Here is a 14,891-nt window from a genome sequence, read left to right on the forward strand (position 1 = left end):
TTTTGTGACTACTCCTTTTGTTGTATTTTAGCAGTTAAAGTACAAACTTGTCTAGCAAAGACACACATATCACATCAATTACCAGTTTTAAAGTCATCAGCAACCAGCGATTTCTGTTTTTCTCTTTAGTACAACAGTTTGTAAGTAGAAAACAAAGATTTATCGTACAATTACTGAGAATATAAGTGTAAAAATACCAGCTTCTGTCTCCAAAGATGGCATGGCAGTTTACCTGGAGCATGCTGTCCCTTGTGTCTAGGTATTCCTGCTGGCTGCTGATCTCCTTCTTCTGGATCTCCAGCTGCATTTGGAGCTGCTGCACCTCCTCGCTCTTGTTCTCCAGCTCCTCTCTGAACTGCTCCAGCTGCTCTTCCAGGTTACAGATCTGACGTGACGAGTAAACACGACAGAAACTTCAGAGGAAACACCACAAGACTGTGTAGAATATGCACCTCACTGATACGACTGGAAATCTAACACCTCTGACACTGTTACTTTAGGCAAAAAAAAAAATTCTGTCACTGCAATTTTTGTGAAATCAAATGATACTACAGTACTACAACCCTGATTCCAAATAAGTTTGGATGCAAAACATAAACAAAACAGATGTCCAATTCTTTTTGACATATACTCAATTAAAAACAGTACGAAGACAATTTATTTATCAATTTGTATCACCCTCTTCATGGATTTTTGTAAATATATGCTTATTCTGCATTTGATGCCAGCAAAATTTCAAACAAGACTAGACTAAGGCCTAGGCCTAGCTCTAAGGCACACGGGGTACTTTTGTAAACTGGGTTTACAAAAAACAAATCTCCATCCAGACGAGCGTTTTAGCTCCATTTTCTCCTGAAAACACATATCTCATGGCCATTCACGCACACTGGGCACGCGCATGCTGTTGTAAACAGGAAGCTGATTGTAAACTCTGGTCTGTTGCTTAGTAACTGAAAATACTATGAACGAGGCAGGGAAACATGACTGGTCTCCACAGGATCATCTCAAAACATTGTAAGCAGCTGTTGTGTCTCTATTCCATCACTGAATTATCAACGTCCATTTGTATCTTTCTAAATATAACGTTAAACGATAAAACATATACTCCGTCACAGCATAAACTCAAATACTACAATATCACAACATATACTCCAGGTTCACATTCGACAATGACGCCACAAATAACGATAAATGTGTGTGTCTGCGTCATCGTTTTCAAAAATCTCTGTTTCTGTCCGTCCAGATGTAAACACTGAAACGAAAGGTCAAAACACAGAGGAAAAGTTTTGTTTTGAGAATTATCCATGTGTCCAAGTGTGGGCCTAACAGACTTATTGGTAGTCGTTCACAGGCAAGGATGGAGTGAGGTTCACCACTTTGTGAAACACATGATTGTTTAAAGGATATTAGTACACAGGCTTAGGCACACTTCATAAACCTTTGGTAGTAAATGATTGCATTCTGTATTTATTTGTGTTTTACACAGCACCCCGACTTTTTTGGAATCAGGGTCGTCATTGTTTTCCCTAGCAGGACTGAGGCACAGTGACAAACACTGACACAGCGCCTGCACACTGACTCCAAACCACATCGGACAACATTTCATTCCCAGTTGATCTTTGTCACATTAAAAAAAACAACTTAGAGCGAGCAGCACGGTACCTCCTTCTCTTTCCTCTCCAGAGCTTCTCTCTCTGTCTGTAACTGAGACTCCAGTGTGGAGTGTCGTGCCTCTGTGATGGATGCATGCTGCTTCTTTTGTTCAACCTGCGACAAACACAACAACACACACACACATGAAAGAAACTATTTCGCACAGCAATTATTTACAACATGCGCATGAAAGGCGTGACGGAGTAAACTCTTGTGCTCAAACAGATTTTTCATGCAAGCTACAAAAGAACATTGTCCGGATTAATCATGATGAATCGCCTGCAACTGGAACTCTGATGTAAGCATTTCCTCCACTGCTCTTTTTGTTCACTCACCACAGCCCTCCACGAACACTGGGGGGCAATCTTGACAGTTGCTAACCATAGCTCAGTATCATCACTAACAGCAGATTGCTGAGGCTGCTGAAGGAGACCTACCCACACATTGTTCTCCCTCTCCGTGCATCCCAACCCTCCTCCAGTTCCTCCTCTATCTGTCACCTCATCTACATCCCCTCACACACACCCTCAGCCATGCTCCACAGCTATTGTTCTAAACTGCTTTTTCTCCCTCGCCGTCTCTGACATCCTTCACCCCCCTCCTCCCCCTCCCCTTCCTAACCTTCTCCAGGGACTCAGCGCTGGCCAGCAGGGCCTGCTCCAGCTCGCGGATGCGGCTCTCCAGCTTGTCAATCTCTTCGTCGCGCTCTCCCAACTCACGACGCAGCTGCTCTGAGCTGAGCAGCAGCTCACTGCACCAATCCGCCTTCTCCTTCAGCTGGGAGGTCAGCTGCTCCACCTGGTAGTGAGTGAGAGAGAGAAGAGCGGGAGAGAGAGAGCGAGAGAGAGAGAGAGAGAGGGGGGATCGTTTAATGAGATTCGCTACCAGTCACCACTCGCTACAGCATAGCTGGTACATGTACAGCTAGCTGGGAGGTCAGCTGATCCACCTGAGAAAGGAGGGGGCTGAGAGTGAGAAGAGGTGCAGGGACAGAGGGGAGAGAGATATTTCATTCAGGGCGACACAAACCACAGAGCAGTACATTAACCAGGAGGACCGCTGGCAGGTGACTGATCCATCTGTGAGACGGGAAAACATCAGCAGATCAATGAAGTGGAGGAAGAGGAGGTCACAGGAGGGAGGTTTGTTTGGGATTATCTCAGAACGGGCAATACATTTTATATCTTGATGGTCAAATGCTCCTTCTGCTTGATTAAACAAGAACATGATGTTGATTCATGAAAGACTGGCTGACTTTTAATGTCACAGAAAACTGAGTTTATATTCATAACAAAATGTAAGGCAGATGAAATACACCCCCTCACAAGCAGCCCTTCATTAAATATTTATGTGACTAGAGACTAGGATGGACTTACTCCATGAGTGCTTCAACACTGAACGGTCTATTTATATTTGTTGTCAGGAAGTTGGTTTAACTTATTGCTTATTGCTACCGAACGGATTTCCTCAAAACTTGTATAGGGGATGGGTCTCATCCCAGGACCCCATTTTTTTCTCACTTTCTTTAACATTGCAAGATATTCAACATTTTCATTAATTTCTCAGAGAATACTACATGGATCTTGCTGAAAAAAATCTGGCACATTTAGGTGGCTGATGTCTGCAACTGAGTACAATTTGATGCAAAATCAAAATCAAAATCTAGCAGATTTAAATTGGTTTTATTTGATATTGGATTAGGCTTGATTGAATATAAGGGGACTGTTTGACCTTGGCGGAGGTATGCACTCTACTGAGTGCCATGCTAGTTATTATTATTATGTTAATGCACACACTTAAATTACATATTGACATAATTTGCACTGAAGTGTCAAAATGTTGCTTTATAAAAAAAACAACCATCTGTTGGTCAACTGTTGCGTTAAGTTAAAACTTCTGTTTAAATGACAGAGAAATTAGTGGTTAGGAACATCTCTATGGGAATTAAGATACTCAACTGTAGTTTTCTTTTTAATCAAATCTCTTAGTTCTAGACACATGCTTTGTTTGACTCAAAAATGTTGCTAATGTGGCAAATACACAACGCTATAAGGTTAGTTTTACAAACTACACTGTGTTAACATACTTTTTACTTACACAGATTCATCCTGACGTAGGACTGTACTCTGCACTGCCTCACAGAAAAATAAAAAAAGCCTTTCAAAGTATGCAAAAAGTACGTTTGGTGTAATTGGATTGAAAGATGATCCTCGTGTGGGAGGAAAATGTCATAAAGTTTTCCTCTCACAGATTTTGCTGTTGATTTTCCACTGGGACATTAAAGGAGGAGACAAGAGGAAGGAGCAGAGTGAAAAAGGACAAAGTTTTGAAGTCGAGTCGCTTCCATACGAAGACATACAGCAAAGAGGGATCAAACAGGATATAGGATGAGAGAGACTGACAGGCCATTTATTGCTACAGGGTTGGGCGGGATTACTAAAATGCACTAAAACGCTCTCTGGGGAAGACTTGATTCTACATGTAGCTAGAAGCAATACCTTAAAGGTTACTCCATCCACCTGTAATAGCCACAGGAGAGAGAAGGCGGAGGCATAAAGGATCAGAGGATGGAGAGTTGAAGGGCAAGAGGGGGGAAGAAAAAGCACTTAGTGATAGAAATGTGTCAGGAGTCTCTGGAAATCATGAAAATAGTAGGTTATCTTTGGGGGTAAGGCTCAGGGAGAATGATGTGTAAACTACATGATATAAACTTGAAGCAAACTACAGTATACAGCCTCTTAAAACTTCCTGTTCCTCCATGACGTGGCCCTAATCAGTCCGTGTTGGGTCCATGCTCAGACCTGGAAGAGTCCATGACTGGAATGAGATCCCCCGCAATGACGTAGTGAACACAGGGCCGAATCATAACACCCCTAAGCACCATGTGTGGAAACCAGTTGCGAAGGTTTATCTATCCACCAGGCAGAGCAGTGATGATGGAGGCAGAAGCACACAGAGCATATTTAATGATTATTATGCTACCATATCATGAGGTAATCAATATTATGCTTCAGCTTTTTGTTTTTCAACAGTACTGCATCAAAGTGAAAGTAATATGGCTGGGGAATTAATGATGTAACAGGAAGGATGTAGCATGAATCAAATCGATCAAAATTGATGTTATTCAACAAACTGGTTAATCTGATCTCTATGCTACTCTGGTCAGCATAGGCCAACTGAGGATACTTCAGTTACAAAGACAGTAAAAGGACATTATGATACCACTGAGCATTAAATTCATCTCCCCAGACGGAATAAGTGACTTATCTTGTCAAATGAGGTTTCAGCTTGGGCAAGTGAAATGCACTGAGGGCCCATAAACCAGTTATTTTAACTATTCAGTGTCTTTATTATAAACAAAAACTTTATTATAAAGCAAATTTCTTTCTGTTTTGCAAAGATTCAATCGATTGGTTTGAGGACACAATTAGCGTTTCAAATGTGCTGCATAGGAAGAAAACAGTGTTGATCACAATTACATTTCTCCTTGCCGGGAGTGAACTGGAGGCTGGATGGTGATTAGATGAAAAATGACAGTTGTTGATGAAATCCTTGAGAATGCAAATGGTAAAAACACCACAGACAATCATATGAGGGCACACATATGAACCATTAACTAGCTGCTTAATAGCATGCATATTAGCAGCATTTATTAGTCATTATCAAGCACTTTCTAATGTCTTATTCTGCATGACCATATTCTAAAACTACTACACCAATAACTAAGAGTTTCCCTCAATAACCTCCTGATTACTGCTCATTGATAGGAAGTACGTTTTTGTAACAGAACACAAAACTACAAGCGTTCAGTCTTGTTCATTACATATTCACTAGTAGAACCTGTGTGGATTAATAAGTATCAAACTACTAGTAAATCGGTTAGTTAATGGTTAATATGTGTGTACGTGTAATATGAAGTGTTCCCACAACATTTACGGTGAAATAATGAACAGACTGATACTGCTATTTGGTGACACTTTAAAAGGCAGGTTAAGACTTTTCACTATAACCGTGAAAGATGAATATTTTCTGCATATAATGAGATTAAACTGGGCAAATGTGACCATCAAAATTCAGTCATTAATTCAGGAGAAGCTGCTTTCAGCTGCTGAAATCAAAAACTACAGGGAAGACAAACAACCGTATCAGGATCCGATAAGCTTTAAACAACAATAAACAATAAAGATTATGTTCTCTCAGACGTGTCATGTGTCTGTAACACAAATATCAAAGCAGCAGTTGGGGGCAGTAGGACAAGGTTATTTATAATATAATAATAATATTTAGCTCATTAGTTGTTAAAATGCTCCACTACATCCATCAGCTAGTTGCTAACTTTCTCAGTTTGCTGTTTGGAACAGAGGCTAGAAGCAAAGCAGATAAGAGCAGTTAGAGTGAATCAGAACTGTAAAGTTGTGGGCTGTCAAAGTAAAACAATCAGCTGAATTACTAAAACACGCTGTAGAGCTCAGGGGGCAATAATTCTCAGCGGGTTCGTCACTACAATCGACACCTTTCTCTGAGCAACTCAAACCAATCATGATGCTGCACAAGAGCTGCGATTAATATTAGTCAATCTTGTGGAGACCTCACTCCCACTGTATTGTGTATTTGGTGATCATGCAAATAAAACTTCCAGAGGGTCAAAAGGACAAACATTAATCCCACTCTCTTTCTGCGTAACACTCCCACTATTTGGTATCATTTTCCAGGCAACACAAGTAACTCTACCAAGCTCTATTGTTCTGCTGTGCGACTCTCAGCTCAGTGTTTGTAACCACAGCAGTGTTATGTTCAGAAAATAAACATCTCAATGAACGCCAGGTCTTCTGGCAGAGCGCTGAGTTTTCTCCTGTTACCTCTTGGTTTCTTTGCTCAGAGCCAGTCTGCGGCTTCTGTGGGTACTTCAGCTGTTGCTCCAGTTTCTGGATCTCCTGCTGGAAGAAATCTCTCTCGTGTTCTCGGTCCACAGCTTGTTCCTGGAGGCCAAGATAAAGACAGGACGAAGAGAGACAGACACATGAATAAAGCAATATAAAAATATCAAATGAGATTTCATTTTTTGACAGGCTTGTCTTAAGGGAAAAGACATCTTAAATTCAATTGTCCTTGAATGCTGCACAATGAGTCCATTTGTTTACAACACAGGCTGACAGTCTCCACTTATGTAAGAACAATTATTTTCTTCCATTAAAATGTCAGACTTAAATGATCTCAAAAAATATTTACAGGATCACATTAATTCAGTTATGGAGTTTTTAATGCCTTGGTAAATAATCATAAACTAAACAGACATGTTGCATGATTGACTGTCAAAATGGAAACCATCTGCAAAATAATTTAATTACATGCTGACAAATGTTAATCAGGCATAAATATGACATGAGCACATCAACAGAGCAGAGTGGAGTGAATCTGCCCTCAAACCACATCTAGTAGATCTGGTTGCATGCCACCTCCCGGCCAAGTGGCCCAATTATGACGATGGGAACACAACTCATTAGAACACGAGCCAAATACCGCGTAGAACCACCGGCGCCAACAAATTATGAAATCATTACATTAGCTTTTATACAGGAAAAAAATATTGAACACCAGGCCTGCAATTAACTCATTATCCATTATCTGCATCAATAGTTTGGTCTGTAAAATACTGAAAATGTAAATAAAGTTTCCTATGTTTGATGAACATTCTGAAACCCAAAGATATTCAAATAAAAAGCAGCAAGTTTCTCACTTAATCATATCATATTGTTCTGTTCACACTTACATATACGCTCTTTTATACTTTCTATTTTTACTTATATTTATAAGTCTCTAATTACTTATTTTTTACTTTCTCTATCTGTAATCATTAGTATATCGATAAAGGATAATCTTAACTTGAGTATTCGTATTTAAGAGCTGTTATCACATCATTTTTGGCATTTTGGCCTAAAAATGACTCGAACACTTGATGAAAAGATCAACTCATCATTTCATCTGAATGGAACTGGTATCAGCAATTTCATTAAGGATTTAAGGCTGCCCAATATTTTGGTATATCTGTTCGAATTATACAATCTATACAACATGCTAGACAACGTTAGAAGTCATTTTCTTTGTCACTTACATCGAGGAACCTCCTGTTCTTCTCCAGCTGTTTCTCCAGAGCTTGGACCTGCTGTTGAAGGTCTCCGCTCTCCGTCCTCTGAGCGTGCTCCAGCTCGATCACCCTGTTGACCTGCTCCTCCAGCTCGGCCTCCAGCAGCTTCACCTGCTTCAGGAGGTCAGCGTTCTCCTTCTCCGCCTGACGCTGCACCTCCACCTTCTCTTTCATCAGCTTCTCCGTCTCCTCCAGCAGGTCTAAAGAACACAGCGGAGGGACGAGGAGAGGTTAGGAATCACTTCCTGTCAACTAAAAGTGGTTAAGTTAATTATTGGTTCAGGTTTGATTTCAGGGACAAACAGGATGCTGAGATGAAGCTGAAGAGTCTGAAGTCTGTGAGCCGTGTGATCAGATTGAATGCGAATTTTGCGTTGAAATTTTATATGTTGTGGACACTTTCACAGCTTCAACTGACTAACTTCAGACTCTTCCGACATCTCAGTCGAATCCCCAACACAGAGCCCCGTTACCGAACACAATTCCCCATCATGATGCCTCTTTGCCCTTCCACTGCCACCAGTGAACAACCCACTCCGGTTCACCCAGGATCAAACCCCGCAGGATTAGTGCAAAAGTAACAAGGTGAGAGAGTGCAAAATGACAGAACAAACATGTGGACAGCCCAGACAGTGCAATATCCATGCCCAATAAGCATTTACAGGCAAGGGAGAGAGGGAGTTCCTGAACAGCCAATCATCTCGCTCACTCAAAGAAAAGCTGTAAGCAACGTAGCAAGAATAATTCAAAAAAAGATGCTTCGATTCAGAGTGTAGATGATTGACAATTAGGAAATAATGATAACATATAAGTGTCTGAAGATAACTTTCATTTCACCATGCTAAACACTGACTCCAAGACATTAAAAAATGACGAACCAGGACAGAAAAATCAGTCAAAAATGAAAAGCTGAAGCAAAAGGTTAGTGATTGAACTGAGTGAGTTTGTGCAAGCAAGCTCCAAGCTTAGTTGGTGAGTTGCTGGACTGGGGTTAGAGAGATACACTGTCACTCAGCTACAGTAAACAATTATTAGAACATACAGTAGATATGAGCCATGCTCAAAGTGGACACACCTGCTTCAGGTGCTGCAACCATTGCAGCTTCAACTAGGCCTACAGGAGAATAAGAAAGCACAGGAATGTAACATGCTCTTGTTTTTTTGTTGTGAACAGGAAAACTCTTGGAAAAAGAAGAGAAAAGGGTGAAGAGATAGAACTGCAGTGCTTTTCTGACGGTTTCACAGAAGTAAGTTAAGGCTGCAGAAAGGATGCTGTGAAAGGAAAAGGTTTCCGTTTGGTTTGTACCCTTCGATAGAAAATACTCACCATTTTACCAGAGAATGTACTCATGGGATACCTTTTTGATAATACAGGGGTTATAATGCAGCATTAGCAGATATAGTAATCATGTTTCTGGAGCACTTCTTGGCAAATACCTTTAAGTCTAACACTCGTGGCACAAGTACTGGTAGCAAATATTTAAGAAATATAGATAAAGAGTTGCCCCATTGTTGTTACACTGAAAAACATTCTAAAAATAAACATTTTATTGACTTTTTTAGCCCTTGGTCTCAATTCCTGCAGCCGAATGATGGCTCATACATTTTTTTATGTCATTTTCAAAACACAGACACAAACACAGGAACACAAGAACTACAAAAGAAATCAATATGAGGCCTCTGCACCTTTGAATCAGAGCTGTAACCCTTTCGCGGAAACCAGTATAAGGCAGATCTAGATGTTGTATAATATCGATGTAACAACTGCTGTATGACAGACTCTGGGTTAATAATTCACACCAAATCTACCTGTGCTGTGTAATTCAAGGAGCAATTTATGTTTCAATTTAGGTGAGTGACCTTCTTCAAACACAACCATGCCAAACAAACTTGATAAAAGATTACTTAATACTCAGTAAATGCAGAGTAAATCAATTTCCTAAAATGTTCCTTTTAACAGTAAGGACGATAACTTCCTGTAAGGAGGCTTTTAAAAACCTATGTATATTCATTTCCTTCTCTGGTGAGGGAATTCTGGGATACGTACGAAGTTCGCGTGGCCCGGCGTTTTCCTTCATGGCGTCTTGTTGCCGTGACAGCAGCTCCCGCTCCTCCTGCATCTGAAGCCTCTCCTGCTCCAACTCGTGCAGCCGGCTACCTGTCACCTGCATGAAGACACGACACTCAGTAACAAATATAGTATATTGTCACTTAAAAGAAAAGGTGATTTTCTAAATGTTCCTTATTTTGACTTTTGATAGACAATACTTATTGTTGGTTTTGGTTTTTAAACGTGATTTGTTGACAATGAGAAAAACACAGAATATTACCAGACTTATCTGTTAAGCGCTATAGGCTGGATGTATATATATATGAATATGACACTTTTGAGAATCAAAACTACCTAATTTCTCATATTTTTTAGGTTTTTACCTCAGGTAACTTACACATGAGTCCCTACTGAACTGCAACAGAGGCAAAAGTCAGGAATCTGCCTTAAAACATTAAGTCATTAAGTCGCAGGTCATTATTTTCCCTCCTCTCTGCAGCTGGAATGCCTCACCTGCAGCTCTTGCTCGAGGCTCAGCTGGAGCTCATCCTTCTGACGCAACTGCTCCTCCAGTGCAGCCCGTTCACCCGTGTAGCCGTCAATCAAACCTGAATGTGGACAAAGCAAAAGAAGGACAATTATCAAGAGCACCGAAATACACATTTTCTCTTAGTGTTTGTGTTTTTCTTACCCTCCTGTTCTTGCAATCAGTCAACAGAAGAATTAAAATTGAATTAATTTGAGCCTTGATTCGAGCTTCAGTCACATGCAAACACGCGGCAGCCTTACAGATGAGCGAGCATTTAACGGCGGGATACAATATCCAAGGTTACCGACAACACGAAAGCGAACACAACATATATAGATACACGCAGGGGCACACAAAGACGCATACAAATGCAGAAGCGGACACAATTGAGCATGTCTGACCCATTTTGCTTGACGTGAAGTACAAGAACTGAGCTGTAAACACAATGAAATGCTCCATCATTACTGTACAGCTCCATCACAGGTCAGCAAGCATGAAGCACACGGAGGGTATTAAGTTCGTAGTTACAGGAGAGGAGGAATGCAAACACCAACAGACTGGTGAGAAACCATTAATTCATTGATTGTAGCTGGAATAAGACCAGTTCTGAGGTCAAATTAATACATCTTGTGACCTGGTTCTTGTTTGTAGCTCATGTTTGTTACATAAGAGAGGCAGAAGGTAAATGTCACCTGTCCTGTCAGGAGATAACTATTATTATAGACGCCTAAGCAGTAACCTAAGCTGTGTGTACACTTTGCCTAAGGAGGGATCCAACACGACACACAGTTATCAGATGCACATGATCATTGGCTAGAAAAACACTGCCCACTAACTACACAGAGCTCTCTTGGAAAGGAACAAAGGCAGACTTTTCATCCTGTTTAATGTTTTCATTGACACGTAATACATCAATCAGTGAAAAAGATCTGTCCTCCAGGTTCAGCCAGTCTACTGTGTTAATTCAAAACCAGTTTGAAAAGGCCGCACCCTGAGCTTTTACCTGCATGCATCATTTACACAATGGGAAGAGAATTATCTGTCTGTCACTTCTGTGGCTTTTGAACAAGAAAATGCACACGAGACATTGTATTAGCAGGAATTAAACACTCCTTAAAAGTTAATGAAGAAAGCATGCCACAAAGACACAGCTGTTCTGTGACTCATTTACATCAAATGACAGGCTGACAGTTTGGAGTATTTGCTTTTAGAACTGCAACAATCAGTCTATTAACCAGTAAGTCGTTTGAAAGAAAACTAATTTTGGCAGTATTATAATAAGTGACTAATTGTTTCGGTCACTTTTCAAACAAAAATCTAAAGAAAAACCTCTAGTTTTACCTTCTAAAATGTGAGGATTTGATTAGAATTACAAAATATCTTTATTGTCATTGTTTAAGTGCAATGAATTTAAGCATGCAGCTTCTGCACTCAATGCTTTAAAATACAATAAATAGGTTAGAAATGAACAAAAACTAAGATAAAGTAGTAAATAGGTATTGAACATTAAAAACAAGGTCTGGCAGTAGTGAAGGCGTTTTCGGACTAAACGGATCTAGGGACTCCCTGAGAGGAACTAAACACTTTTAAGGGCTTTTTTTTCCCTGATGGCATTTGCATTGCAATAGGAACTCCCTGAAGTTATGACAACGTAACTTTTGGGCGACATACAACAACAAACTAAGGTCACTGCTGTACTGCTCCACTCTTCTGTCTAGGATGTGGTGATAATGCACCATGAATCTACTTGCCAACCACCGTTAAATCTGTGTTTTCTGCCATCCTTTTCATGAAAAGCTGTTGTTTGTGTTTTGTGTTGACTGTTCTTTGAAGTTAGAACCAAATTAGTTCTAACATCTACGCTTGTTCACAGCTCCTGCGGTGCAGACAGAATAAAAGGCTGGGTCCAAAAACTAATTTTGAGAGTTCAGATGTGTTATGCGCTAGGGAGTAGTTGTGTAGTCTTCATAAAAACACTGTGTTGATGGAATTCATGTACTAATCTCTGAAAACTGAAATTTTAATTGCCTTTATTTGGAAAAAAAAAATCTTTTTCATTCAGACTGTTTTGGCAAAAACAAGCTAATAAAAAACTTCATTGTGGGCTCTGAGAAGCTGTGCATGCCCTTTTTGTGACAATGTTTTTACAAAGTGAATGATTAATCAAGAAAACAAATTAGCAGATTAATCAATAATGAAATTAATTGTTAATTGCAGCCCTGTCCTCTACAATATTGCTCTTTTTATTTTCTACAGCTTGCCACATGATCTCCCTCTTTTATATTTGTCCTTTAAAACTATAAAGCATTTTATGACAGCAAATATTTGCTATTCCTCAGCACAGGAATGAATACGAAAAACAAACATTATAACAGGATACTATCGAAGTGAAAGATAATAAAAGATTAGAAAAAGCTATAAACTCACCATTGCTCAGTGCGTACACAAAGCCAGACACAAAGACAAGACTGTACTGTACATTTGCCAATTTGTGAACTAGAATCAGCTCAGTCGACTGAGTTTGGTGTGTGAGAGAGGATGTGGTTGCAACAGTTGACCCTCGAGGACCAGCTGTCTCTGACATGGCTGGGACAAAGAGTAAACTGCACCCACAACAAGATCTGACACAGCACTGAAACTGTTGTCAAAAACTGCTCACTGACTCACTGATGAATTGAGTTTAATAGATCTTAATTAGTTCTCTTACAAATACCTTTAACTCCAGATACTCAAATACTCATAATTTTAGCTGTCAACATAATTTAGCTGTCAACACAAAGCAGAGACAGGCTGACAAACAGGAATTACCATTTGTCGATTTCTCACCACAGATGTCCTCACTCTCCTTAACTCTCCCTTTCTAACAGCTGATCCCATCACTCCCTGTAACACCCCCCTCCCCCCAGACACATGCACACATGTATTTTCACTTCAGTGCCGTATGCCCTGTGTTTTCTGTAATCACTCTGACATACAGACACACATTGTCACACCATAATTAAAGTACAAACTAACCTACATTTGAATCATACTAAGGCATGTGTCCTGATTCCTCAAATTCAATCAATACAAACAGTTTTTTCGTGTTAAATAACAGGCTATCCAGAAGAACTCACCCTCAGCCCGGTGGAGCTCCAGAGCCAGCTGCTCGCGTGCCCGGGCCTCCTCCGACAACCTCTCCTGCAGCTCCTCCTGCTTCTGCAGCAGCTCGTTCATCTCCTGGTTGTGGCGGAAGGACTCCCGCATCAGCTCAGTCTGGGTCATCCGGGCATGTTCAAGCTGAGGGGGGAAAAAGGAAAGAGGTCGTAACACACAGGCAGAAGAGTTCAGAAGGAAGAGACAGTAAAGACAGTAAAAAGAGGCACTCGATCAATGAAGATCAGTTTACTTTTTATGAGGAGAACTACTCATGTCGTCAGGGTTATCTTGGCTTGGGCTTGAGACTTGAGATTTTTAACAGAAAGCTGATGGAAATGTGGGGTTTGAAAAAAGATGCTATGAAGCTGCATAATAGGAAGTTCCCAGATCCAGTATTTTTGTTTCAAACATTAAGAAATGAAAGTTAAGATATCTCAGCCTTGGCTGCATTCATTTATTGGCCAATCTTTTAGAATATTTCTAAATCAGTGGATCACCTCTTTAAATGTTGGGGGGGGGAATTATCTTAGTTTATCATGTAAAAGGAGCCAGTTATGATGCCAAATGTCAGGAGTGGTATTGAGGTATACAGCTGCACTATCCACTGTGAACCATCACATGAAATGGAAGCAGGTGAAAGGAACGTTTCTTTTGTTTTTGCATGTTTGGAAATGGAGCTGAGCCATCATTTAATTAATCGCTTCATAGAAAAGTTCCCTGAGAGGTTCAATTGCTTCTTTCTACAAAAAAGATGCCAACCTGTCATCTCCTATGTAATTACGCTTACCTTTCTGGATCACATCTGATTCTTAGTGCATTTAAGAAAGCACCTTGAACATCCCTCTTACTTTATTTCCCTCCCTGTTTTATGTTCTTGTTTTATTTAGTATGGTGTGATGGTGTTTTGTTTCTTTTCTTTTTTTTTACACACCAAAATAAAACACTAAAAAATAACATATTTGTACAATATTGTATACCATTAAATATACCATTTTATACAGGAAAAAGTATCACTTAAGCTAAATCGTATATTGACAAGTGATCATATTATTGCACAATACATTCCTGTTGTTCAAATTAATGATAAAGAGCGAGTTCTAAATACAATTTCACAAAATTAGTTATCAAAGATCTTGTTTTCTGCATATACAAAGTTTAGTCTTGTGTTATTCATTACAGTGGACCACAGTTCACTACTTTCAATGTCCATCTGATTATATCCTTTTTAATGACTAAATATTGATTGCAAACAAGTCTTACAGCCCATTTTGTCAGGTGAATATAGGAGGTTTATTTGTTTAATACCTGCACGATTTACTTAAAATATGTAATAACAGTAATTGATTTATCGATTGGCTTTCTAGCTGCAAATCTTT

General features: G+C 39.9%; 1 protein-coding gene across 3 annotated transcripts in view; it reads right to left on the reverse strand.

Moving 5' to 3' along the window:
- akap9 (A kinase (PRKA) anchor protein 9) overlaps window positions 1-14,891 on the reverse strand; it is a 69,346-nt gene that overhangs the window by 12,607 nt on the left and 41,848 nt on the right. For all 3 annotated transcript variants that reach the window (XM_073482917.1, XM_073482918.1, XM_073482916.1), the window contains 9 exons: window positions 13,494-13,656; window positions 10,362-10,456; window positions 9,846-9,963; window positions 8,874-8,912; window positions 7,766-7,998; window positions 6,513-6,632; window positions 2,275-2,451; window positions 1,663-1,767; window positions 233-385 (listed from right to left, as the gene is read on the reverse strand). In XM_073482917.1, the coding sequence (XP_073339018.1) occupies window positions 233-385; window positions 1,663-1,767; window positions 2,275-2,451; window positions 6,513-6,632; window positions 7,766-7,998; window positions 8,874-8,912; window positions 9,846-9,963; window positions 10,362-10,456; window positions 13,494-13,656 (1,203 nt within the window). The remainder of the gene's footprint in view (window positions 1-232; window positions 386-1,662; window positions 1,768-2,274; window positions 2,452-6,512; window positions 6,633-7,765; window positions 7,999-8,873; window positions 8,913-9,845; window positions 9,964-10,361; window positions 10,457-13,493; window positions 13,657-14,891) is intronic.

The sequence above is a fragment of the Pagrus major genome, chromosome 16 (assembly GCF_040436345.1).
Source record: "Pagrus major chromosome 16, Pma_NU_1.0".
Lineage (NCBI taxonomy): Eukaryota > Metazoa > Chordata > Actinopteri > Spariformes > Sparidae > Pagrus > Pagrus major.